The sequence below is a fragment of the Excalfactoria chinensis genome, chromosome 5 (assembly GCF_039878825.1).
Source record: "Excalfactoria chinensis isolate bCotChi1 chromosome 5, bCotChi1.hap2, whole genome shotgun sequence".
Taxonomy (NCBI): Eukaryota; Metazoa; Chordata; class Aves; order Galliformes; family Phasianidae; genus Excalfactoria; species Excalfactoria chinensis.
The window spans coordinates 7,495,708-7,521,852 of NC_092829.1; the positions used below are offsets into that span (position 1 = coordinate 7,495,708).

At 44.2% G+C, this 26,145-nt stretch overlaps 2 protein-coding genes across 6 annotated transcripts; both read left to right on the forward strand.

Annotated features, from left to right (window-relative positions):
* Positions 1 to 462: 462 nt before the first annotated feature.
* Positions 463 to 7,981, forward strand: CDCA4 (cell division cycle associated 4). Of its 5 annotated transcripts, none has more exons than XM_072337740.1 (4): positions 524 to 580; positions 3,417 to 3,502; positions 3,587 to 3,667; positions 5,965 to 7,981. In XM_072337740.1, the coding sequence occupies exons 3-4, from the start codon at positions 3,629 to 3,631 to the stop codon at positions 6,718 to 6,720; spliced, it is 795 nt and encodes a 264-aa protein (XP_072193841.1). In that variant the 5' UTR covers positions 524 to 580; positions 3,417 to 3,502; positions 3,587 to 3,628; the 3' UTR covers positions 6,721 to 7,981. The 5 variants fall into 5 exon arrangements, with proteins under 5 accessions (XP_072193840.1, XP_072193841.1, XP_072193843.1 ...); XM_072337741.1 differs by lacking the exon at positions 524 to 580 and adding an exon at positions 769 to 818; XM_072337739.1 differs by lacking the exon at positions 3,417 to 3,502 and having other exon boundaries at positions 463 to 580.
* A 5,374-nt stretch (positions 7,982 to 13,355) lies between these two features.
* On the forward strand, positions 13,356 to 25,844 carry LOC140252749 (SERTA domain-containing protein 2-like). Its single transcript, XM_072337766.1, has 3 exons — positions 13,356 to 13,494; positions 15,708 to 15,827; positions 22,196 to 25,844. The coding sequence occupies exon 3, from the start codon at positions 22,200 to 22,202 to the stop codon at positions 23,049 to 23,051; it is 852 nt and encodes a 283-aa protein (XP_072193867.1). The 5' UTR covers positions 13,356 to 13,494; positions 15,708 to 15,827; positions 22,196 to 22,199; the 3' UTR covers positions 23,052 to 25,844.
* The last annotated feature ends 301 nt before the right edge of the window (positions 25,845 to 26,145 follow it).

Sequence of the window (26,145 nt, forward strand, 5' to 3'; positions counted from 1 at the left end):
CTGAGGGAAACGGCGGCGCGGAGCGGCCCGGCCCGGCCCAGCGGGGGCGGCACGACCTGGGGGCGGGCTCCTCCCAGAACGACGGCCCCGCGGGCTGCTGCCGAGCCAGGTCTCAACCTGCTCCCGCCGGAGCTCGTGGCCGGGAGCCCAACTGCGCCGCGGGGCTTTGGCTGCGGTTTGAAATGGGGGCTCCGCCTCGGCCCCCGCCTCCCAGCCTCTCACGGACGAGGGGAAGGGCCCGGCGCTATGGCAACCGTGCAGCCTGAGGGGCGGGAGCGGCCGGGTGCCGCGTCAACGGCGCAGCCAATCGCGAAGGCGAGCGCCGTTTGCGCGATTCGGCGGTAGCCAATAGAAACCTGCGTTTGCCGTGTGGGCGTGGCCTGAGGCCGAAGCCCCGCCTCCAACGGCGCAGCTGGGGGGGGGAGCGAGATCCTTTGTGGGCCTTGACAATAAGATGGCGGGCGAGGGGGGCGGGGCCGGGCGCTACGGTTGGCCACGCCCCTTCCCTCAAGCGCGGAGCGAGCGGCGAGGCGGGAGCGGGGCTGCTGTGCTGGGACGTGACGGCAGCGGCAGTGGAGCGGTGAGTGGGGAAAGCCGAGCGGGATGCGGGGCTGCGGCACCGCCCGCTCTCTGTTCCCCCGGGGCTTTGCGCGGGGAGGGCGTGGGCGGGGGGGGGGGGTCGGGGTCGGGGTCGGGGTCGGCGGAGCCCGCGGAGGAGGGAACGGATCCAAAATGGCGGCGGGCGGTTCGCCGGGAGCGCGGGACGCCGAGGAACGGCCGGCCGTTGGGCGCCTCGCACGCGGCTCCTCGGGAAGCGGGTGAGAGCCCCCGAGCGCCCTTCCCTTCCTACGCCGCCCTCCCGCCGTCGCGCTGTTCCTCTGGCCCTCCCCCGGCCACCCCCGAGCGCACGCACCGATGCTCGGCCCCGCCTCGGCCCCCGCCGCGCTCCCTCCCAAGCCTGCGTGCGCCCGGGCTCGCTCCCCGCCCCAGGCCCGCCTCCACCGCCACCTCCCCCCGCTCTGCCGCCTTCGCTGTCCGCGCTGCCCTGGCTCCGTTCCCGCAGCCCTCGCGTGCTGCCCTGGGGGGACTCAGACCCAGCGCTTTTCTCCTGCCTTTGTCTCGGACCCGTCCGGGTGTTCCCGGCCCTGGGAGCGCAGCCTGGAACCGGGCACAGCGTGCGCGCACACATGTGTGCCCTTAAGGGAGTCTCTGCCTTTCCAGATTCTCTTCAGATTTTATGTCTGCTTCCTCCTAAAGACGAACAGCGCCAGAATCTCTTTCCTTTCTTCTCTGTTAGCTCAGCTGTTAGAAAATGCCTTGTTCTGAAGCAGCCGGTACCGTCTTTTGCGGCGTGTTACTACCTCCATCTGACTGTGCTCCTGGAATGTGTAAGCTGATGCTCCAGCGAGAATTGGATCAGGTTTCAAGCACCTTATTTGTAAAGCAGGCCGGGAGTTTGTCACAAACTCAAAAGCAGCATTTTTTGTCTATGACATAGCGCTGCGCTTCCTGCGCTGCTGTTCCAACAGACAAAAAGCCACGCAGATCCCCCTTTTTTTTTTTTCATACTTAGTTATCCCGCAAATAGCCATTGTCTCCTTGACAACTTCTTTCCTACAGCTGTTTCAAACAACACTTAAGGTTTTGGCACAGTAAGCTTGGGCTTGTGAGGTAGCGGCAGCAGAAGGGAGATGATAAAATACAGCCAGGCTAGATATTGCCTCTTGAACAGAGGCGGATCCTGCCTGAAAGTAGGGGGGGACTTGGAACACCTTGCATCCAGCGCAGCAGCAATCCTGCAGGCATGTACCAAGAGGCTTTATGTAACAGCTGATACCTTTTTGAGTACATTAATATGTAAATCAATAGAGAGGCATACTTAGCATTTTAATTAATACGATTTTAAGGATAGCTTTCTCTTGAGATGAGTACTTGTTGGAGATGGTGCAGAAAAGTCAGGGGGTGGTTGTTTCTTTGCAAGGTTTTCATTGAATTTGGTTGTGGCTATTAAGATTAAAAAAATCACTAAGAACTTTGGTTCTGAGGCACACTCATTGGACAGGGAAGAGAACCTGAAGAAACAGTTGCAATGATGGACAAATTCTTCAGTACATTTATGCTAGCAGAGGTCCACGTGGCTTGTTTGCTGCTGTAGGCAAGAACCTAGAATCACACATGGCAGGTCTTACACACTAACGTGTTGCATGGGAAAACTGGCCTTCTTTACTGGGCTAAAGTCACAGGCTGGACTGATCTGCCAGCATCCTGTGTTCTTTCACTTGTGGATGTGACAGTGTTCTCATCAAGGATCCTCTCCCATATCAGTCTACTATTCCGGGAAGCAAACAGCCATACTCTCTTCCTCTAAAACTGTCTAATATCCAAAATAGCACTAGAATTTATTTATTTTTTCATTTACTGTTCTCATGACCGTATCATCTCTGCCTGCAGTTGTATTTTTGTTTGGTTTATTTTGTATGGAAAAAGCTTTGTCCTGGTCGCTTACCCAAAGTACCTGTTCAGAGATTCAAATGGTTACTGTGTGGAGAGCCTGCATTTTGTTTACAGAATTGGCTGAGAATATACCCAGGGAGCAACAGAACTTCTATAGCATTGTGAGGTGATTTATAGAACTGAGGAGTACTGCCTGTGTGCTGTGATGTCACTGGAGCTGTAGTTCAGGTGCCTCACCATTCTCTCTCGAGCACTGCTGTTAGCTCAGGCTGTAAGAGCTGGCTGAAACAGTTTTAATTACCAGCCACAACAGAAAGCAAAGGTGTACATACGCATCCAGTTAACTTATTTTCTAGGTCAACTTCAGCTGCAGACAGTGAACTGACTTGTACAGTCAGACACGTCTAGAACAGTAGCAGGATTGTATTCATGTTTTTTCCTATAAGGTCTTTGCAGTCCATTGAAACAGCTTTCTTTTTGCTTTAGTTGTTATAGGAATTCTGCATGTATTTGATAGTTGTGTTTGGTATATTCAATCTTGTTTTGCCTCGAATGTGTTTTGAAAACTCAGCCTTCCTACCTGAAACAATTTTGTTACTGTCATTACTTTCGTTTTTGTCATCTTGCAAAGAAAATCTTAATCATAAGGTTTCTGTGCTGCTGCTAAAGGAAAATCCTCCCCACCTTTGCTCTTTCAGTTTTATACTTGTACATGCAAATTCTTTTCCTGTAGATGCAGTGGAGATGTATGGTTCTGTACAGCAAAGGTGAAAACTGCACTTTAGTGATCAGCTTGCTTTCCGTATGCCTTGCTACACATTTATGCTTTTCAGATGGTGGCTAAAGATTTTGTTTGCTCTTTAAATGGCAAAAGCACAGGGATAAGGGGAGGGCTGGTCCAAAGGTCAGCGTAATAGCCCAGGACTTGGACTGAAATTGGCAGTTTCCTTCTCCCGTCACAGATTCTGTGTGTATTGTTCGGCAAATCACCTTAGTGTCACAGGAGTGCTGTGAGGATAGAGATGCTGAAGCAATTGGAAAAGTAGAGGTGTGTACGTTTCTGAAATGGGAAATGGTTTTGCTGTGCATCTCCTGTACTTGCCTGATGGCCTTCCTTCCTGGTCCTCGGTAGGTGCTGCCCTAACTGTTACTGTATGGACTCTTGCTCAGTAGCATGGGAGAAGAGGAAGGACTACATCAAGCACAATTACTGGTATGTAGCTTTTTCTCTTTACATGAAACAGAAACCTTCTAGTATTTTGAGCAGATCGACAAACAAGGCGATGAAGAACTGCTTTTTTATGATATAAGAAAACTATTAGGAGTACTTATTACAATGGGAAAAGTGATTGGAAAATCCAGTGAGTTCTGTGAAATGCTTAAGAATAATTTCTTATGATATTTTTTGTTGGTCTTCTATCAACTTGCATGTGTGATGTACCGATGATTTCAAGTTTTGTGCTACATTCTGTTATTTACTGGTGTGTCTTAGAAGGTATTTGTCAAACAGTAGATGGTTAAAGATCAGGTTAACATTGAATTACAGTTTTATTATTGTTTTAAAGAAAAGAAGTTGAAATAAGCAGAAATTTGAAACTCTGCATGCAACATTTAAAGTGTTACATCATCCACCCTGTATTATCATTAGGCACAAAAGGTGTTTCCTAGGGGTTGTTGCGCATAGGGTGTGTTTGTGTAAACATTGTAAATACAACATGACATAAAAAATGATACAGGATATAACCAGATACAAAGTTTTCGTGCCTAAAGGTCTGGAAAAGGCGCTGTCAAGTAGGAACTTAGGTTGTGCTTTCTTTTTTATATCAGAATTAACACAAATACGTTGAGTTTACAGGAGAAAACTTTAGAATGAAACTTCAAAAGCGTTTAACGTACTGATAATCCACGGATAGCCTTTTAGAAGTCTATTAAACGTGACCTGAAGACAAAGTTCATGTGCTCTGTACTGTATTCTGTGTGGTTTGTGATTTTTAAGGAGTTCTGAGCCTTCTCTGGAAGGAAGTCTTTAAGAGAGCAAATTCAATGGAACATTAATTTGTAGATACAGGCAAGAACATGAGAAGTGTTGTACAGAGCTAGACCAGATGTTTCTGTCGCTGCTGTGCTAGCCTCGTGTTTTCAGAGCAGATAAGAGTGTAATGTACGATAAAAGGAGCAATGTAGTCTCACTTGGGTGCATTTTTACTAATGCTGAAAAAGCTGAAAGAGATCTCTCTGAAAACTATTCCATTGCTACCAAAATCAAGGCAGAGATTAGGGTTTACCAAGAGAAGCAGAATAAAACACACTGCAGCAATAGCAGTTTGGTCTTATCAGCTTTGAGCTGAAAAATGTCATTCTACTCGAATCACTGTATAACATTCCCAGAATGTTAGGCAAAGAACTCTGAGGGCAGAAGACTTCAAAGGGACATAATAAAGGTGTATAAATGTGGAGATTAGATGCCAGTTTTCTTTTGCGTTCTAACTTAGTTCTAACTAAGACTAAGTGACATCAGTTGCCTTTACAAACAGTTACTTTGTGTTTGAAGAGGTCAGCTGTAGCTCTTCACTTGCATGGAGCACTGCTATAAAAGCCAGCGCAATTCTGATGACAATCTGGAAGCTACTGCTTGAAATTCATACCTTAGTTAATTCTGCAGGTGATTTTTTTAGATGGAAATAATCCGAAGCCTGCATGCACTCCAGTCATTTTAGCTAGTGAACATAAAGGAGGAATACGAGAATTTTGGTTTTTAATGGTCATCTGGGAAAGAAGTACAGAAGCCCATACAGAGGATGGCTCTGTCCTGATTGGAACTGCACAATTCGTATTGCCATTGTGCTGCTCATTTACTCACTTGAGTAAGGGCACATGAAGGACTGCTTGAGTTATATGAACTGAATCTGTGTTACACCAAGTGATCGCAGTAACTTAACCTGTCTGTGAGATGTCTTTTTTTCTTTGTTTTTTTGTTTTGTTCTGTTCCTACATTAGGCATCTTGATTTTATGCAGGGGTCATATAATTAAAAGATGGTGTGCCAGGCTGTATTTTTATTTCCAAAATTAGAGGTTAATCATGCCAGTAGAAACTCAGGAGAAGCGAGGAGAAACTGCCTCTCCAGTAGGTGAAATACAACTGTTGAGATGGTCACTTCTGTGCGAAGCAGCGGCTCCTGACTTCCATCAAGTCTGGCATTTAATGGGAACCAGGAGCTGGGAGCCCCTGCCTCTCTCAGATGCCTCTCTGCGAAGCCATGACTCATGGACCTGCTCACTCCTGGTTCCTGAGTGTCGCCTTTGGGACCCTGTCCATGTGTTCCTGACCCCTGTTGTACCACAATGGCCATTCTATAACCTGGTATGATAATTCCGATGTTTTTATCTTCAAAGATTTTGCTGTTTAGTTTTTCTGTGTTGATTTACTTGTTTTTTAGACTTTTGTTTTTCTGTCTGTTGAGCTGCTTATGTTGTACAATACTTTTTTAACTTTTTTTTTTATTAAACAGGACACAATGTTTATGCGAGGACTGAAGAGGAAGTGTTTTGATGGCGAAGAAGATATTGAAGGAACTCTGGCTGGTATTAAGGCTATTCCTTCATATAATCTTCAGCGACAATCGCTTTTAGATATGTCCTTGGTTAAACTTCAGCTGTGCCACATGCTGGTCGAACCCAACCTTTGTCGTTCGGTACTTATTGCCAACACGGTACGCCAGATCCAAGAGGAAATGACCCAAGATGGGACTTGGCAGATGATAAATATGCAGAATACAGGCCAGGCATCCGTGGATCGTCTTGTTTCAACAGATATCCTCTGTCGCTCATCTAGGGAGCAAGCTGAGGGAAAGCATGTTCCAGGTTACAGTACTTTCAGTAAAGACTTTGAGGGTGACCAGGCACAAGATAGTTCAGAAACTATGTCAACAGCTTCTTCGGTGCAAGCTCTGAGAAACCTGCAAAGTAATGTGTGGGAAATGGAGAATTCACAAGAAAATAAAGGAAATTTTCAAAAGTCGTTAGATCAAATATTTGAGACACTGGAGAACAAAAGTCCTAATACAGTTGAAGACCTGTTTTCAGAAGTTGACAATTCTTACTATGATCTCGATACTATGTTAACGGGCATGATGAGCAACACAAAAATGGGACACTGTGATGGGCTAGAACCATTTCCTTCTCCAACAACTACAACTTCTAGCTCTAATTGTAAATCTGATCTTAACGAGCTTGATCATATTGTAGAAATCCTTGTTGAATCCTGAAGCTCCTTGTGTAGGAGATAAGGATCTGTTAATGGAAAAAAGACTCACGAAAGCTATTTCCACAGTTTGCTCTATCAAATCTGCACATGTATTTTACAAATATCTATATATTATATAGATATATATATTAAAAAAAAAAAAGCACTTCATATTGCAAAATAGTGTTAACTCCTGAAGTTAACCTGCAACTTGTAGTGTAACGATCTAATCTCTTGTCCACTGAACTGTAAGTACAATACGGTAAACGTTTTCAAGTATGTGGTCCAAGGCTTTCAAATTTGGGTTACTTCTACCAATTTGTTCTAGCCTTTGACAGAGGATATGCTTAGCGAGAGGGATTCTCTCATCCTTCTTTCTTCTTATCCTTCTCCCTCTGAAAATGGTAACAAACGCAGTGAGAAGTTGGATAACTGGCTCCCCGTTTTCCTCCAGTTTCCACTTTGCTACACCACATAACTCCTATAATATTTGCTGCTTCTGTTCTAAGTCGCTACATGGCTCTTAAAGAGCGGTATGCAATAGTTCCCATTATTCTAGCTAGCTTCTTCTGGTTTTTGCTACATTTTTTTTTACTTTAAAGATAGTTTCAAAGTGTTTATTGGTGTTTAGAATTTTCCAGGTATTTTCCTAAAGTATATTTTTACTACAGATGCTGTGTCAGCTGCTAACTTAGCAACTTTTGATCCTATCTGCAGTTGATGTATTTTTTGAAAGGTTTTCAAAAAGGGATGTTTTTTTTACTGTGAGCTACCCGACGTAGTTCAGTAAAGTGTATGTAAATGTAAATATACAATTTTATACTTTGCATTAAAATGTAAGAGCTGTTTTCATGGTTCTGTTTTATAGAGTAGTACTTTACTAAATTGAGAATTGTACTGTTATGCTTTTTATACCCCATATACTTGGTTGTCGTTAGAGGAAGAGCTCTGATCCAACTAGAGACAATTACATTCAATTCATTTCAGACCGTATTTTTTCTTAACTACAAACCTAAATTACTTAGGTTTTTATTTATGTGTATTTATATGTAAATGTCATCAAGTGAATTGTTTGTCACTGAAATCTACCATCAAATATTTGTTTATATGGGTTAACTATCTTGCACTAATTACTACGAAAAGTGTTACTAGCGGCCTTTAAATCTCAACTGGTCTGTCTCCATGTCTTGTCATAATTAGTGTGCTCCGCTCCTAAATGAGTTTCCTCATGCCTTTTTTTTGTGTTTGTTTTTTTTTTAATAACAAAAGATAATACAACATGAGATGGTGTTCCTTTCTTCAAATGCTCACATTCATGTGAGTGTATATAATTAAGTGTATTGTTACGAGACTCTTTCTTTTTATGGGGGGAGGGATGAAGAAGTGAGGGGAAGGATACATAAAATACATATGCTGTATGATTTTGTTGCAAAAGATAAAACATGGCAAGAGGCCTAACCGAGCAGTGAGGTACACAAGGGGGAGAAGGTTGATTGATTTGTTTCTGGAATGTTTTAGCCAAGAGGGAGACGTACACCACCGACTTTTCTGTAGATTTGAATCCAGCAAATCACTGAACTTAGCGTGCAGTTCTGTACCTGGCAGCCTCTGCTTTCTTACAAGTGATCTTACTGTGCGTGCTGTCTTTGTCAGATTCTCAAACGTCCCCAAAGCAGAGTGGGTGATGGCAGGAGAGTGTTAAGGGTATTCCGGTATCACCTCTGCAAAAATACACTGCTGGGCTTAGGTTTTCAACAAGCCATATTAAATATGAAGTATGATATAGACCCTTGGCAGTTTCAATCTGTGTGATACAGCTGGACCAAAGAAACACAAAGTACTACTGGACATCTTAAACAACAGAGACATCACTGATAACTGAAAGGTGTAGTACAATATCACAATCCAGGAGGATACAAAAATTGATGCAAGCTATCGTATCTCCCAGGGAAAGAATAGTCTGTTTTATTTGTCAGTGTTACAATATGAGAAATTACTTCCAAAATGATAAATCCTCAAGAAAACGTGCTTGATGCTTTTCTGTGCGGATAGACAGCAGATGCCTTAGCATAAAGTAGTCAGACTGCTTCAAAGTTTTGCCAACAGAACAGGAGTGATGTGTTGAATAAATGAATACCTTCTGTACCTTTGGAGGGTTCCCCCAAACTGCTCTGAACTGAGGTGGTTCAAAACCCCAAGTGCTGAACAACTGTAGGTGTTCCCCACTGTTCCTTTTCCCCTTCCACTTTTTTTTTTTGTTAAATGAGAAATTACAGCTTTAGATATTTCGATGTTTTCCCCTTTTCCTCTTCAGTATGCTTCGCTCTCTGTGTATGAGGTGGGAGTTAGTGTGAGTGTTTCGTGGCTCTTACACTGCGTGTGTCAAATACACACGTGTGTGATCGCAGCAAATGCGTAGTCAGCTGCATTCCTTTACTGGGGAGGCCATACCCAGTGAAGAGTAATTTGTAGGGACTTCTTGGCTCACAGGAAGGGTATTAGGTAAGTGTGTGGTTATATCGTTAAGTATTTTAAACAGAAATGTATATTCTGCTTTATTGTGTTCTTAAGACTTGTGCCAAATCCTATGTGCTCTAACATGTCTGATGTCTTGGCTCAAGTGCAGAGCAGGTCTAAGAATTTGTGTTGCTGAAACTTGCACAGTCACTCTGCAGATGTGTACGTGGAGCTGCTCTGACTTTGCAGGTCAGCATACAGTCAGCCTATTGCTTCTTGGTATGTCTCAGACTAACTGCTGCTCGTCCTGCAGCTTCACTTCTTTTATAGGAAAGCTAATTTTCTTTTCATGCTCATATTGTCGTTTCTTTGTCAGTCTGAAGAGGTCATCGTTAAATATGCTTCACTTAAAGGTTAATAAAATATTTTGCTCTGTATTCCTCCCTGATAAAGAGAGTAAGCAGGAATGATAGAGTGCCCCTAAGTTGGTGAACTTTAAATTGCTTTCTTTTTTTTGTGAATTCTTATTACAAATGAGGAATATGGTATTTGCTGAAGGCAATTTTCTTAATTTCTGAATATAGATGGAAATTAATTGAATCTCTGTTAAGGTTTCTCTAAGGTTTCTCTAAGGTTCTCCTACTATTTCTTGCGGCCACTTTCTTTTATGTCTTCCTAGGGAAAAGAGTCACAAAACTTGCATGGCAATCTGTGCTGTTCATCTGAATGACACAACTCTGCTTCAGACTCGCATAGAAGAAAGTACTTTCTAGCTATATTCACAGGTAACCCTGAATATCTGCCCCCTCTGCCTCTAGTTTTGTTTCTCCTTCAAGAAAACCTGGGATATGTGGAGCTTCTGGAGTCAGGGCATTGGGCAAAACATGTGAGAACCGAGGCTAAGATGGCTTGTGTGCTTGTGTGCTACTTTGCTATGTTCATTTCTTAAGCCTTTCCCTTCCACAGCTCTGAATTTATTTAGGAACAGATTTTGCATAGCTCTCTAGACATAGCCATGTTTGCATAAAGGACCAATCTGGTAAATGAAGGGGGTCGTTGATGTGGATGAAAAGTGCCATTCCAGATTGTCTGAAAGGTACAGCAACACCTGTGGCTTTCATCCTCTAGCAGGGTAGGGATTCAGACAGGAGTCTGCGCTCACTTGTGCTGGAGGCTGTCCTTTGGTCATTTTTTGAAGTCTCAGGTCTAGACTGGTTTAGCAGGCATTTCAAAAAGCATTACTGTAAACTGCTTGATAGTACAGTTTTATACTGTAATTATCAGTCCATTATGGATGTCTCATGTCTCAGGATATTGATGTGAGCGTAAGACTGCTGATGAATGTTCCCATGTAAGCGAGCAAACCTTGGTCAAAAGGCAGTGTGAAAAAAGCATCCTGCCTTATGCTGACACCTTCAAAAGTGAGTTGCGTTCAGAGTGAAAATCTGCTTATGTCTCAGGCCTGGGATGTATAGTCCCTTATGCAAAAAACCACGTTTGATCGTGACAAACTGTGATTGCTCATCAATTCCTAAATGAGTGTGATTTCACAGTAGAGGAAACATGATTAATACTAAAAGTACCAAAACACCAACTTATCTCAAACACTCCATAGCGATGAATATACAACTTAATTCTAAGGCCTCGCAGGGTTTATTCCAGCTCCTTTATGTGTCTCTTACTAAACTGACAGTTAAAATAATTATTTTTTGCTATTTTTTTTTTCAAGAAAGTTCCACGAAGAGCTGAAATCACTGAATAGTTCAAGTCATCAAGGAAGAGATACTTCAGCTGCATGTAGTGACCTGACTTCTTTATACAGTCAGTGAAAAATAAGTCATATTTTATGTCTGAATTGTAGCTTTTTTTTTTTTTTAATGCAATTATTCTTTTGCTTAACTAAGATTCTGCTAAAAATGAGTGCTTTATGACCTGAAAAATGATTGTGGTAAATGTTGATGCACAACCAACTTGTCAACGGGAAAATATATAGCTAGGGGCAGCTTTCCACTGCAGGGAAAACAGGCAGTAATTCCAGCTGTCATCTTTTTAGGGAAGAATAATTGAAGATGCAGGTGATTACAGGACTTCTTGCAAAAACAGAATTAAAAAGGAATTGCAAGAACATGCAGGCTTTGCTTGGAAGTCCCTTAGGAGCATGTGGGAAGCAGCAAGTACCGCAGGACTAAGTGTTACAACAAAGGAACGGCGCGTTGCAATTCTCATGTGTCCCTTTTCAGCCTCTGATTGTGCTGGCTTCCGAAACAAGACGCTGAGGAAGAGTAGCATATATTGTTTGATAAACACAAGAAGAGTTTAATACTCACAGGAGAAACAACAGCACTTAGAGCACAATTTGCTTTGTGCCCAGCAATGTTTGCTACCGCCCCTCTGCTTTGCTTGAAAGGGAGAGGGCACTTCTAGCTGTTCTTTGTGGCAAAACAGAATACTTCGATTTTTCAATGATGTGTTTTCAAGCAAAACTTTCTACCATTTGGCTTTTTTTCTCTTTTTTTTGGCTGGCATTAAATATGTGGTTAATTAGTAGCTCATAGAGGCGTAACCAGCAGAAAGAGACGGTGAAACTCACGAGGCTCGGTGCACTCTTCTCCCTCGCTCTTGCCATGGAAGCATGGCACACCAGGATTCCTCCGCAGTTCCACTTCAATTAGCCAATTAATTGCAACCAAGTCTTGTAGCTGCCGTGTGATTAGAAAATGATTTTTGAGGAGCGTGCAGGTGAAAGACCAGAAGAAAACTATTGTGCTGACTCCAGTAACTGGGATAAGATAGAGACATCTTTCAGTTTCCAGGCAGAAGACCAACTTCAATTAAAGCATTAGACGCAGAGTCAATTAATCACAGACGTAAATCCATAGGAAAGCAGTCTGCATCAGTTCCTGCCTTCTGGGGCTGTTACCAACCAGCAGCCTAGCGCTAAGGTAAGCAGGGGGGGAAGCAGAACGCAGCGCTCCTTTCAGACGTGTCAGATAGAGAGCTGGGTTTGGGGTGTGGTTTGTCTGCCTCCTATAGAATTCAACGTGAAAGCTACAACGCTGCTTGTGAGAGCGGTGTCCTGCCGTGTGCCGGGAGAGGAGTCAGACTGAAAGGCCGTGTTTGAGTCATAAAAAATTCATGGTGTTAAGTCTTCTGTTTGCCTCTGGGTTTAAAGCAAAATGGGAGAGAGCGGAGGACTTGTAGGACACGCTATCCCTAGAGAAAATACGGGCTTCTGTCAGCGTTAGATGCTGAATGGGGGCGGGTACTGGAAGGAGGCCCCGTGTCCCCGTGGGGTTGGCCTGAGCCTCGCTGCGGGCCGGGCCTTTGGGATTTCAGGTGGCCCTGCTGGGGTTGATGACGGCCCCAACCCATCAGGACGTGGAAGTCAGGTGTTGAAATCGGCCTTGCACAAACAGCGTGCCGCTGTCACTTGATTACGCAAACGCTCACGGAGAGCAAATAGAAAAGGGTTGTGAATGTGGCCAAAAAAAAGCTCTCGTTTGTAAAGGGAGAAAGAAATGGAAGCGAAAACCTGAATAGTGCTTAGCAGTGTTTGACGCAGCGTTATCACCGGGCCGACGGAGTTGGGGGAGCCTCCATCTGCGGAGACCCCCCTTTAAATAGGGCAATTTCGGCCAGCGACTTTATCTTACTTTATTTAGGTTTAATAACAGCAATAAAAGGAGAAAGAGCTGCGGGCTCCGCGCGGATCCCGGCAGCTCACGGTGCGGCTCCGGCCGGCTCCCAGCGCTGCGGGCGGGGCCGGCGCTCCCCGCGGGAAGCCAGGCGTGCAGCCGGGCCGCGTGCCGCCCCGTGCCGGCCTGCCCGCCCGCTGCCCGCCCTCCGCCCGCGGCACCCGGAGCGCCGCACCGGGAGACGGGTGGGTGGGGGGGACTCAGCGGCGCCCGCCTCGCGATTGGATGAAGCCTGCGGAGGGCCCCGCCCACTTCAGCTCTTCCGGCCGTCTCATTGGGCGGTGCCGCGGGGCCAGACGGAGCCCAACCCCTCCTGGCTCACGGGCCAGTGAGAAAATGGTTGCTGGGCAGTTTGTGACGGCCGGCGGCCAATAGGGAAGCGGCCAGCTGGAGGGCGCCGTGCGCGCGGCGTTACGCCCTCCTCCCTCTCCCCCCCCCCCCACACACACGCACCCCTCCCCACCGCCACCGCTGTGGGTGCCGCGGGCGGAGGGAAGGGCGGAGCGGAGGCTGCCGGGGCCCGGCGGGGGTGGCGCCTCCTCCCGGTCGGAGTCCCAGCCCCGCCGAAGGGAGCCCGGCCGGCAGGCGCGGGAGGGCACGGCAGGCAGGCGGCGACGGAACGGGGAGGGCCGCTCCACTGCCAGGTGAGGAGCCGGGCAGGGCCGGGCGGCGGCCCGAGGGGCTGGGGGAGGCGCCGAGAGGGGGCGTAACGGCCGTGCCGGGGGTGGGGGGGGAGAAAGGTTGGAGCGCTCGGTCAGAGCCCCTTGAGGGGAGCGGCAGGGACAGGCGGCGGGGCTGCGGAGAGCCCGGAGGGGAGCCGGGCGGGCGCGGGGTCGGAGCGAGCTGCCGCCGGGCCTGGGGCTGGAAGTTGGCCGCGCAGTTATAATTAGCCTTGCGGGGTCCGCCGGCGGCAGGAAGAGGGAGGAGTGCAACTTTTCGCAGCTCGGGGAGCCCGGGGGCGGCTCCGGTTACGGCCGGGGGGAGGTGCAGGAAGTAGCGGCGCGGCACCCGCCTGCTGCCACAAAGGCCAAATGGTGGCGGCGCTGCGGGGCCCGGGCCGTGCGGGAGCCCTCCCCGCTCTGCGCCCAGCTCGGAGTGCCGAGCGGCTGAGCGTGTGATGTGCGCTGCTTCTTTCCTACGTGGGTTGTAAGGTCGGAACCGAGGAACCGTCCCTCTTCATGCTGCCCCTCCGTGTGATCCTGCGGGGGAAACGCTGTAACATCGTTAACGTTAAAGGAATTCTTCAGTGTGCACAATAAAAGAGTTAAATTGGGTAACTGCTTGGACTCTGGCTCCTTCCAGCAAAAGGTCGGGCTTCTGAAATACAGTGGACGGAGCTCTGGGCCTTTCTTATCCTGAATTCGAAACTTTTAAACGTTGTGGCATATTTGTTAGCTTTTTTAATGGGATGTTTAATACCGAGAAGATTTTGCCCTCTGAAGCGTTTGTCCTTTTGTATTTGGTGTGTAGAAAATGCGCTCGGTGAACGTACTTCCCCCACCCCTCATGACTTAGCAGGTACACGGTAGTAGATCACCACGTTGACCTTTTAAGCTGTTGTTCTTACAGTGAAACAAGAAAAAGACCGTGACTTATTTGTCTCATTTGTTTAGTTGCTTATAACATTGGTCTTCTCGTGATTCACTGGAACAGGTTGCCGAGAGAGGCTGTCGATGCCCTGTCCTTGGAAGCGTTCAAGGCCAGGCTGGATGGGGCTGTGAGCAGCCTGCTCTAGGGGGAGGTGTCCTTGCCTATAGCAGGGAGGTGGAACTAAGTGATCTTAAAGGTCCCTTCCAGCCCAAACCTTCCTTCATAAGGAAGTCAGTTTCTAGAAGGAGGAGGGCAGTATTGCTGTACTTACTACATGGAGTAATTGCATGGAGCATGATCAGCCGCGAACACCTCTCTGCTGTTTCACTGCACCTTTTCAGTTCCAAGAACATGTGAATGGAGGAGCTCTTTAGTAGCATCAGGCTAGGAGTTGCTGTCTAAAATCACATGTATTCATTTACTGCTATCTGGCTAAGTACAGTACTGGCTTTAACTACATATTATTATAAGCAGTAGGAGTAACATTTGAACGGTTGTTCTTTAAATACAGTCCTTCATGATCATGTGGGTAAAATTGATCTTGGATCTTTTGGTAACTTTGTGAAGTAGTTGGAATGCTGTTGGTGGGCATCTGTACGTATGCGTGCATACACAACAAACACATTAAGTACAGTGTGGAGGGTAGGCTGCCAGCCTTCGTAAGGACATTACTTCTCAGAACTAAGGAACTTGGGTTCTCCAGGTGGAGCTGAGACCACAAGAACACAGATCATACAATTCCTTCTGCATGTCCCAGCCTCCTCCTCAGATCACTGTCACTTCAGCCTTTTCATGTCTCCCCGAGTTTCCAGTCTTTGGTCTAATCCATGATTTAATCCGTGTGGTCTGTTGGCAAACTGCAGATGCTGCTTTATCAGGGTTGTGACGAAAATGATGCTCTGCTGGTTGCATGCAGTCCTGGGGCATCCTGCCTGTTATCTACTCGCAGTGCTTCTGTTCATGCTGAAACTGGAAAATCAGGGCTTTCCATAAAAATTGATCTTGTTTTGCAGCCTGTAAAAGTTAGGGGTTCATTCTGAAACATGCTTCACAATTCTCCCGATGTGTGATTTCTGATATTATTGCAATAGGAAGTCAGTGTTCAATAACCTGGATTTAGCAGTGCATGTTCTTACCCCAAAGCCCAGCACCTGGAGGATCAGCGGTCTCTTGTCATTTCATAGAAGAGTGATTTGCGAGCTTAATATTTCTGGTTTGAAAATATCATAGCAATTAATATTCTTTTTCTCATGTTTTTCCCCTTAAGTCACATCATCCTACCTCTGTGGATGGCCTGGACCCCTGAATAGCTGGAGGCTCATTGGATGACCACACTTTATGCAAAATCCGGAATCTTCCTGCCTGGACTCCTCTCTCTTTTCTAAGGGTATCTACTTATATATTTTTCAGTCATACCTTCTGAGCATATCCCGTGTTCTCATAATCAGCTGTAGATGTTATTTTTGTGGGCTAGAATGGTAAACTGAATAATAAAGATTAAATTGGGGTATATGGTATAAAGTGAAGTGCTTTAGGCATTATTTAAGTGTGCAGATTTGACATAGGTAATAAGCTGTTAATTTGTTATTAATGGATCTGCATCTAAATCGCTATAACCCTATAATACATCAGTATTAAGTAGGTGAATAAATTCAGTATCTCTTATTTGAAGTAAAAGATCACGTAAGAAAAGAGGATTGATAATTATTCACTTGATTACTGGTTTGTCCTCACACTGGCAGTTCTAAGGATCATTTGTCTCCCCAGTCCTTTTTCCTTAGGTGAAGCTGTGGTTGTTTGTCTCTTGTTTGGTTCTCTGTGTGTTCTCATTTAATTATGCTCTAGTTTTATTAGCGGAGTTTGCTGATATAGTAACTCTTGATCAGGTGTCAGCTCTTACCATCTACTATTGATCTCCAGTTTAAATGGTTCCAGGCCTTTTTTCCTGCTTAAAAAATCCAAAACAGAACAAAGCAAAAAGCCAACAACAGAAAAAAACCCTAAAACTCCCCACTCCTGAAAAATACCTCCTAGATGCTTTCTCATTAAAAACACACACCTGTAAGCTTTGCCTGTCTGTGTGGAGCTACAGTCACAAGTGAAGAGGAGAGTAATGCTGGTGGCTTTTTTGTTAAGTCATTGGGTTTTCCTTAAGTACAAAGAGTTTTATTTGCCTAACACTAGCAGTGCCAGAGTACATCTATATTATCAGCCTGTAGTAATGGTCAGCAGTTGCTAAGAATGTGTTGAACTGTTGTTGTAAATCACCCAGCCCTGCATGTTTGTACCCTGTGGAATATATACATCACAACAGAGGGTCTTCTTGTAGAGATGAAATGTTGTGCCCTGAAACTTAGACAGTGTGGTGTAGCTTTTAAAGCAAAGCTCTTATCAGTACCAGTGGAGGGAGTAGGGAACTTAGGAAGATGTCCTCCAAATGTAGGAATTAGTATTAGACATAATTAGACATAATATAAATAGATGGAAGGTTGCCTCCATCTGAATTCTAAATTGAAGTAAAACTTGCACTTAAGTGCTTTGTAAACGGAATTTCAGTCCCTGAAATATTACTGTACGGCAGATATTTGTTCCGTTTCCACAAATAGTGAAGGTTCTGAATTGCACACAGTAATTCTGGGCTTAGCTCAGTCTTCCTCTCGCTTCTTCCCTATTCTTAATTGATGAATGCTTTTCAGCCTATTTTTATTTTCAGAATACAGGAAAAGATGTTAGGTGTATCCATGTGTGGGGTGTTCTGTTTTCATTGGTTGGTTGGTTTTATGTCTGAACAGTGGCACGTCTTGGTTCTGTGTTCTGGTTACCGGCGTTGTGGCAGAAAGACTTTGGTGTTACAGATCAGGATTTCGTGACTGAATGTTGACCTTAGTTCTCACTTCTTTGAGCAGCTCAGATCTGGCCATTGCTAACTCCTGTAAAGAGGTTGTTACATAGGAGTTTAGGTATGGGAGTAAGCTGGTAGGACCGCACTCCTCCCTATATGTACATTTTTAGCCACCTCTAGCAGTTACTCATCTTGGCTAAAACGGGGCAGGGTGGGGAGGAGGGGACTTAAATACATCTTTGTGTGTTTTAAAGTGTGTTCTCATCTGGGTTACTTTCTTACTCTCAAGTCTTTTAAGGCATTTAATCCTCCCACCCCTGCTTCCTCTTAATTTTCAGTGGCAGCCAGGATGTGGCTGTGTGGGGATCTCTGGCAGCTCAGATAGGCTGCCCTGTGTAGTCTGTTGACAGCTTACTGTGTTACGTAAGTCGTGTTGAAGTGATCAGTGTTAAGTCCAGATGGGGGGAAAGGATTTATGCTGTTAACTGTACCTTCAGTATTGCCTTTTTCCTTTGCAGCTTCTGATAGATGCAATACTAGCTGTGACTCTGCCCACCACTTAATTAAAACTTAATGGAGTTGTGTTGCCTGTGCTCAAACATACACGTAGTAGGGGAAAAGGTATCATTAGAACCAGTATGCAGCACACATTGGATAGTTCAGGGAGATTTCCATTGGCTGCTGGGATGTTTGTCTTCGTTTGTGTTTCCTGCAGATGGATTCGTGCTTATGGAATGTGCCCGTGGAAGGAGGGCAGGAAATCAGGTTATCAGTCAGCTTTAGTCAGTCACTATCAGAAGTCTGCTATCCAAAGAGATTTCAGGCTGGCTCTACGTTTGGTGTTTTGGATGGTTATTAGCCAAAGGAGACTTTGAAAGAGAATTACCTAAATTATAAATAGCCAGGAGTCTCTAATTTTGTTGTAAATTCAAGGTAGTACAGTTGTCCTACCGGAAACAAGGCAGGCAGCTTTCACTTAGGAGGTGCTTACATCTGTTCAAATGTAATAATTCTCTCACGAGAAACAGTCATTTATCACCTGAGACAGATTAAGGCTGAAAAACATAACACTGTCTGCAGGAGAAGAATTAAGCAGGTTAGAATTTAATGATAACCTCAGAAGTGAAGCCAGAAGGGACTGGTGATGGGGAAATAATTCGGACCTCCTGTGTGGCGCAGGCCAAGCACTCTATTGGTGATCTAGGCATTTAAACATGTTTAGTGGTAACAGTCATGCTTGTGTAGCTAACTGCAGTGCTGCTTTTCTGCATGACAAGTTTGTGTTTGTGCAGTTTTGACTTTCCAGCCAGGTTTTATGTACTCATTTTTTGAAACTTTTCTAAAAATTAAAGCTCTGTGCAGTTCCAAATTCTCTGTGTTGCTCACCTTGTTCTTTAAATGTTTTGGGAGGGAAGAAGAAATATAGTGGTAGTTTGCCTACATAGAAGTAATTGAGAGTTTTCACGTGCTGTGCTCTTTGTGGCTGTTTCCAGCTGCACTTCCTAACCATGTGTCAGTGGCAGCTGCACTGCACTCTCAGACCCCGTGACAGATGGAGCTGTGTTTTTCATCTGAAATGGTGGCACGAGTCCTGCATTGTCTGTGACACGTTGCAATGTGAATTTTTCTTGGTAGCCTGGAATGTTTCTTCAGAGTAACTGCGAGCTCTGAGCAGGCCTGTGTGTTTGCTGCTCTCTGCAGATCTGCCAACCCATAACGTGCCTCTTCTCTCCAAGTTTTTTTCCAACTCGGGTACAGTGTAGGATTACAGGGCATGGAGGTTTCTGCTCATCTTAGCAGGGAGGAGTTGCTATTAAATGGACTCCGTGGAACTGGAAGTAAATGAAGAGTGTACTGCTGGAGGCAGAATTATATGGGTGACATAGATGGAGAGTTTGACACTCCTAAATGTTGAATTCACTTTGTTTCCCTTTTCACAAAATAACTTCAATTAAAGAGTATTCTGCCCTAAATGGGCTGTGGCTCTGTTTGCATTGCTGTAATGAGAGAAGATGAGAAAACACCGGCCAGTTTGTTGAGATACCGCGTTCCTTATTGAACCTTTGTGTTTTTTTCCCACCATAACAAAAGACTCTAAAAGTTGAATCACTGAACTTCTTCATAACGTTGAGTGGCTGGCAGTGCTATCAGGAAGAGGTGTCTGGTTGTGATTTTTGGTTTGGAGGTGTGTGTTTAAACACACAGTGCTACAAGAGGACAAATCGCATGTGAGGACAGAGCAGGTTGTTAAGAATATGACCCTGTCAGAAATTCTTATGCTAAAAAGAAAAGCAAAAGGCCTGATAAAATGTGGATTAGCTGGTAACAAAGGGACTTTGTATCTTTTGTAGGTCAGCAGCTGAGTATGTTTGACAAGAAATTTCATGTCTCCTGTAGCAACCACGCCACTGGTCACTTCTAAAGCCACTGTACTGCTGCCTCACTGCTTTGTATTTGTTGGAGACTTAAGCATCCTTGCAACTAGGCAAAAATCAAACTGATCAGGCAGAATTAATGAAACCCATAGGACTAGGTTAAAATAATAATAAACAGAAAATTCCCACAAAAAAAAAACCAAACAGACAAAAACAAAAAAACAAAACTTTTCCAACATCTGGAGAATTGGGAGTCTGTAAAATAGAAACACTTGAAAATAGAGTAAATAACGTTTCTTGCACTTAGTTCTTATAGTTCAAAGTACTGTCAGACTCGAGCTTTGCTATGTATGTCAGGAACGATCCTTTATGAAGGGAAAGGAGGATGTCTCCTATAGGAGCATAAAATATTTAGTCTAGCCTACTGTATGACTTGAAACGTTAAACCTTTGTGTTTAAGTTGTTCCTGTGAAATGATGTGTCCTTGCACACATTTGTGTGCTCTTTAAGCTTGCTTACAGAATTGGAACACTGGCACGTTTGAGATGTTAGAGGTTAAGATTACTAACAGCTGTAAAGTGGCAAAACCAAGTATTCTGAATGTATGAACCATCAGAATTGCTGTTCCACGTGTGCTCTGTATTTTGTTCCTTTGTGAGTAGAAATTTTGATCTGCTTGAGTAGAAAGTGTGTGGGGGGGGGGGAGGGGAAAACCAACGTAGCTAATATATGGTGTGTGGGAAGGATAGTGCTTAGCAGACACAGAGCTGGTTTGATGTATGCTTTTGTTCCTTACAGGAAGGCTATGTGGGCATGCCTTAGGTTGCACGACCTTCAGTGCTATTTAAAATGGAGAGTTAGTGATTTCCGTGTGATTTTTCAGTGATAGACAGATGCTGTTTCTTCACAGTATTTCATGCATTGGTATGTCTAGTACCAGTTTGTTTGTAAGGGCCTGTGTAACTTGCAGTTTTGCTTGGTTTGTGTGTGTTGTTACCAGTTGCAGGCAGTATTGCTGATAGTTACGCAGGCGATGCCTATCATGTGTACGTGCACATCCCCTCTTAATATTTGGTACTTGAACTTTGTACATGGATCGGTGCTGATTTTGTTGTAGCTGAGTGCTCAGTACTGCCTGGCTCTGTTTGTTCCAGATGGAGTGCAGGGCTGGGGGCAGTATGGGGAGTGTGGGCACGTGAATAGGCACACTGCATTCAGACACCTCATTTTTATCAAGAGGTTCAGCTGCTGCTCTGGAAGTTGGGCGGAAAAATCCAGAGACGAACACATTTTTACACTTAGAAAGTTGAATCTTATATTTTAAGCTTACAACCTTTGCAGTTTTGGTAGAATTAATTATTATTAAATTATTATTATTATTTATTTATTTTGTAGCAAAAGTGATAGTTAATCATGTTTATTTTTTCAAGCTTACCCATTAAGCAAAAATGCATTCTTACAACAGGCCTACCTTATCTAGGTGCGTCCCAAAAACTGTGGGCACGATTTAGAAGCTGTAAACATAAACTGCTCTACCCGCTGTCTGTTTTTTGTGTGTTTCTAACTGAGAAGCACACACTGCCTGTTCGCTTTCTGTTCCTCCTGAGGAGCTGAGTTCTCCAGCAGCCTCATCCAGGCACATGAACGTAGCCATGGAGCCCCGCAGTGCTTCCTGCAAATCTGGAGAAATCCCAGCAGTAAAAGAGGCTTTATCCTGCTGCCATCTCCTTGTCCCCAAAAGTCTAGCAGCTGGCAGCTGCAGCCATCAGCTGAGCTGCTGCTGGCAGTGCCCAGTGCTCACATGAAAAGGAAGCTGGGAGGCCCTGTGCAGTGTCTGGATCCTTGTATGTTCAGGGTCTGCCTTTAATCTGCCACTGAGCTGCTAACGTATAATTGCTTAATTTTTTTTAATTGTTTCAGAGTGAGGTCCCAGTATTCCTTGAGCACATCAGGATGTGTGTAATCAGTATTTTACCGGTGTTTACTGCTAAAATTCGGTGTGAAAGACTCCTGCTGGATATCCATAGTGCTAGGTTGGTAGCAGGTTGTGATCCAGTAACCATGAGCACTGGTAACGATCTCGTGAGCTCTGGGACAGCCAAGTTGCCTCTCACCCCTTAGTTCAACTGCTAAACAACTATTTCATGTCAGACAGATGTAAGATTCAACTTCATTAGTGAATCTCATATGCTGTATAATTTTAATGGTCAAGGTTAAAAAACACGGATAACCTATAAAGCTTGTATTCCCATAGTAGAGTTGAAAGTAAACCTTAAAAACAGGAATTAGAAGGCTGCAGTTACTGTATTTCTAATGTTTTCTCCTTTGAAAAAATGTTGTGAATCCATGCGGTTGGAAGGTGCATCTTCTGAATTAAGCTATCTTATGCAGGATTTGATACTGTCTGTCAGTGTTGTACAGCATTAGAATTTTAAAGCAACTGTTAAATTGATAGCTGTGGACTTTTGAAAGTGCCTGTTGAGATCTTACAGAGGTGACCGTGCTGCCCAAGGTTAATTCAGAGTTCTTCTCTTTCAGGTTCATGTTGGGGAGAGGCCTAAAACGCAAACTGAGTGACTATGAGGAGAACATGGCTGGTCTCTCTAGTGCCTTCGATTCCAGTCGAAATCTGCCATATCCGGTTAAGAGGCAGCTGGTGCTTAACATGTGCCTCACCAAGCTACAGACTTACAAAATGCTGGTGGAACCGAACTTGCACCGCTCTGTCCTCATAGCCAACACGGTGCGGCAGATTCAAGAGGAAATGAGACAGGAGAGTAATCAGCAGGCAGTTACCGTCTGTGCTGGCATTACTCCTAGTTCTCCCAGCTACACAGGGTTGGAGTCATCTGGGATTTCCCTACAGCTGCCTTCAGGTATTAGTCAGCAAGAGTCTAACTGTTGTGACTTGAGGTCTGCAGAGGACCCGATTGAAAATAGCCTGCTGATAGTTTCAGATGATGATATGTCGTCTGCTATTTCATCTATTCTGAAGGATTTGGACTTTGTAGAAGATATAAGCCCACCTACTTGTCTGGTTCCTACTGGAGACGACCAGCCCAAGTTTCCAGAAAATCCCAGTCTAAAACTAGAAGACGACAGACCGGATTTGAAGGGAGCCGAATGCGTGTTTGGTTCCTTTGAGATTTCCAATTCAACCAGCTACTTGAAGGATCTGGCAATAGACGACATTTTTGAAGATATCGATACTTCGATGTACGATTCAGACTTCTGTTGCCCCCCGCTGATGCCGCCCAGACCAACACCTCTTGCTACAGAAGAACCATTGAAGACCTTTCCGACTTGTAATTCTTCTTCGGCAAACAACATTCAAATATGTAGAACAGATCTGAGTGAGTTGGACCACATCATGGAGATTCTGGTTGGATCCTGATATTTGTTTTACCCAAAGATACTTTTTGACTGCCGCTTTCATTTGGTTTCAGGATAAAAGCCACTGGAAACATTGTAAAGAATTATTTAAAACACAGCTAAAAACAACTTGTCCGTAGTGAGGTGTCCGAAATAATTCCAAAACTCATAAGCCTGGGAGGTGGCGGTCCTTTTTTTGTTGTTGTTGTTTTAAGAGATATTTATTTATCAGAACTGTGCAATCATCTTTTTTCCCTCCAGGGTACATGTGGAACAATAGGCACATACCCTTATCACCCTTCATGCCTCTTTCAATAAACTTTTTTATGTGCAATTTTTAATTTGTCAGAAGAATTTACATGCAAAACAAGTTTCATATGAGATGATCTTTTACAAAGCCTCCACTTTATTTTTAATATCAGAGTCTATGCCGCATCAGCGTACGTCAAGTTGCGTAGTTGGATTGAATGGATGCAGACACATTACTAGAGATGGGTATATTTTAAAAATGAGACAACGCTTTGCTTTCTTTTGGTCGGAAAAGCAGATCAAGACACTTGTCAACAAAGTCTCTTGCATTTTCTAAAGCATTCAGAACTATTTATTTTTGTAAATTTTATAGTCTTTCTACATTTTACTACGTTATTTCATCATAGTTCAGATATAATGGACTTCTAGTTGGATGTGTTTAGCACTACCTCTGAGCTAAAATGCTTTAACTCTTTCCAGTGCTTCGTCTAAGACTGCAGATCCTTTTGTTTCTATTGGGTATTTTTTCTGGGGGAAAGTACTTCTAACTCATCAAGCTGATCCTCTGACAGTGACCCGGCTGACTGGTGAAATCAAGGGTATTCGATGTTGAAAAACTTTTTTTTTAAAGTATTTGCAAATGTAATTATATGTAGATTGTGCAATTTAACATTTTTCTGTCAGTATTACGTGCTTAGATTTGGAATAATCTTGGCGTTCTTTGAATTAAAACTTAATATGTACAGGTAGCTTTTTAATCTCTTTTGGGAAACACTGTCCTCCAACCTTGCTTTCACTACAAAGTTTAAGATGATTTTTTATGTGCAATATTATTTAAAAGAGATCCACGTTCGTATACCTGGCATTGTAGAAAGAAACGCTTCAGACTTAAAAACTCGTAGCACCTTTGGAGGATACTCGAGGAGTCAGCGTTGCTGTATCCTTTGAGAGACAAAGCTGAGAACGCTTCTCGCTGCACCAGTGCTGTTCTGAATGCTCCTGAGATGCTGACGATGAGGCGGTGCTATGGGAGCTCAGGGGCTGCCTGCGTGCTTCCAAAGCGTTCTGGCGGTTGCTAATGATGATTATGCTGCAGATTGTACTGAAGGATGGGGGAAGGAGGGTTTGTGTGCATGTGGCAGGTGTGTATATAAGTATCGATAAGCGCACTCGTTAACTGAAGATGCGATTTGCAGCAAGAGCTTTTTTTCTGTAGGGGAGTTTGGCTACCGTGTTTCAGCTTGAACTGAGGTCTGTATTGATCCTTGCTCTTGTCTTCTGAAGTACACACTTGCACACTAGTGGGTTTTTTTTGGGGGGGAGTTTTGTTTGTTGTTTTTTTTTACCGATAGAACTTTTACTTTGCTCTTGAAAGCTGCAGCACCTGTCGCATAAGAAAATTTGTAGTGGTAAAAGCTTTGCTTTGGTTTTATTTTTTGTTTTGTTTTGTTTTTGTTCTGCTGGGACTCTAAATGAACGGGGCATATGCAGAGAAAGAAAACGCTGCCCGTGTGTTGCATCTCAAAAGTTGGAGCCCTGGCCCTGCTGAAGGGGCCGTGATGTCACCTTCTATTTCTTAGTCTTAACTGATGCTGTAGCACACCTACCTTGTGCAAAGATCTCCATTTCTTACTGTGACTGTTTGGGTTAACAGTGAGCTGCCAATACAGTTTGGTATCCCAGAACAGTGGAGAACCAGTTCAGGTCACATCCTCACAGCCATCTGGGTTGTTCAGCAACCGAAGGGTATAAATGTATTTATATGCATATAATGTATTGATTCTAATATAAAACTTCTGATCTAAAGTATTTTGAATTGCTGGATAAAGGGATTTGTTTGAAGAGTGTATAAGTAGTTCTTGAAGAGGTACAGCTTCAGAATGTACACAGATTGTGCATTGTGTATAGACTACTCTGGCTTTTCCTCAGCCTCTACTTTTGTATTAAAGATATGCCTGAATAAATCCTTGAAATATTAAGGGCCTTCTGCACTGTGATGAAGCAGAGTTATGGTTAAAAACGTCTTTAAATTCAGTGATGAGGACTAAAACGAAAAGGCCGCATTTAATTTCTTCTTGCATTTGAAAATACGGAATGTTACTATGCAGTAAAGGTATTTTGGTATGAAAATTATATCATGTAGCAAATAGCTAACAGTTAATAAATCCGCTCACCTTGCAGCCCCCACAGGGCGGCTTGCTTTGCAGCATTTACATGCTACAAGTTTTTTGTACACTTCAGACGTAGATTAAATTGTTGCTACGTTTCATCAGCAGTACAACATGTGATTTCTGTTTGATCACTTGCCACAAAGCTCTGTTTCTAATTGGTTGCTTGCATCACAGTGCCAAGACCGTAAGCTGGTATGTAATGCAGTTGGGTTATGTATGGAATTATGTGCAAAGGGAAGTTTGATTATTATTATTATTATTATTATTATTCTTTTTTAATATGCACAAACTAATTTTAAAATCCTTCCATGTAAAATGAAGTTAGAGGCTAGTTGTGGTGGACCTATTTATTGTATGTTTGGAAATAAAAGCCACAGTTTTGCAGTTTAACCATTTATATTTCGAAGCCTTCAGTATTTCTTTTATAAACAAGCGACCTTGCCACTCACTCTTCAGTCATCCCATTCAAAGATGTGACCTTTTTCCATAGGTGTCTGCTGCAGATCGCACCGATGACTTCAGGTGTAAAGTTCTCTGTTCTCTTCCTGTTGTTAACCGCTCACTGCAGAAGAGTGGGGATCCCTCATCTTAATGGTGACTGCAGCTTATATGTGAGGCACTTCTCCTGCCCGTTGCCCTGGAGGCTGCTGAGCACAGCCTGAACAATGCGAGTCTACAGGCGACTTCCCAGAGATG

Coding starts and splice junctions, on each gene's coding strand:
- CDCA4 (XM_072337743.1), top strand. CDS start 5,535: ATGCCAGTAGAAACTCAGGAGAAGCGAGGAGAAACTGCCTCTCCAGTA. Junction 5,817..5,964: donor AATGGCCATTCTATAACCTG/GTATGATAATTC, acceptor TTTATTAAACAG/GACACAATGTTTATGCGAGG.
- LOC140252749 (XM_072337766.1), top strand. CDS start 22,200: ATGTTGGGGAGAGGCCTAAAACGCAAACTGAGTGACTATGAGGAGAAC.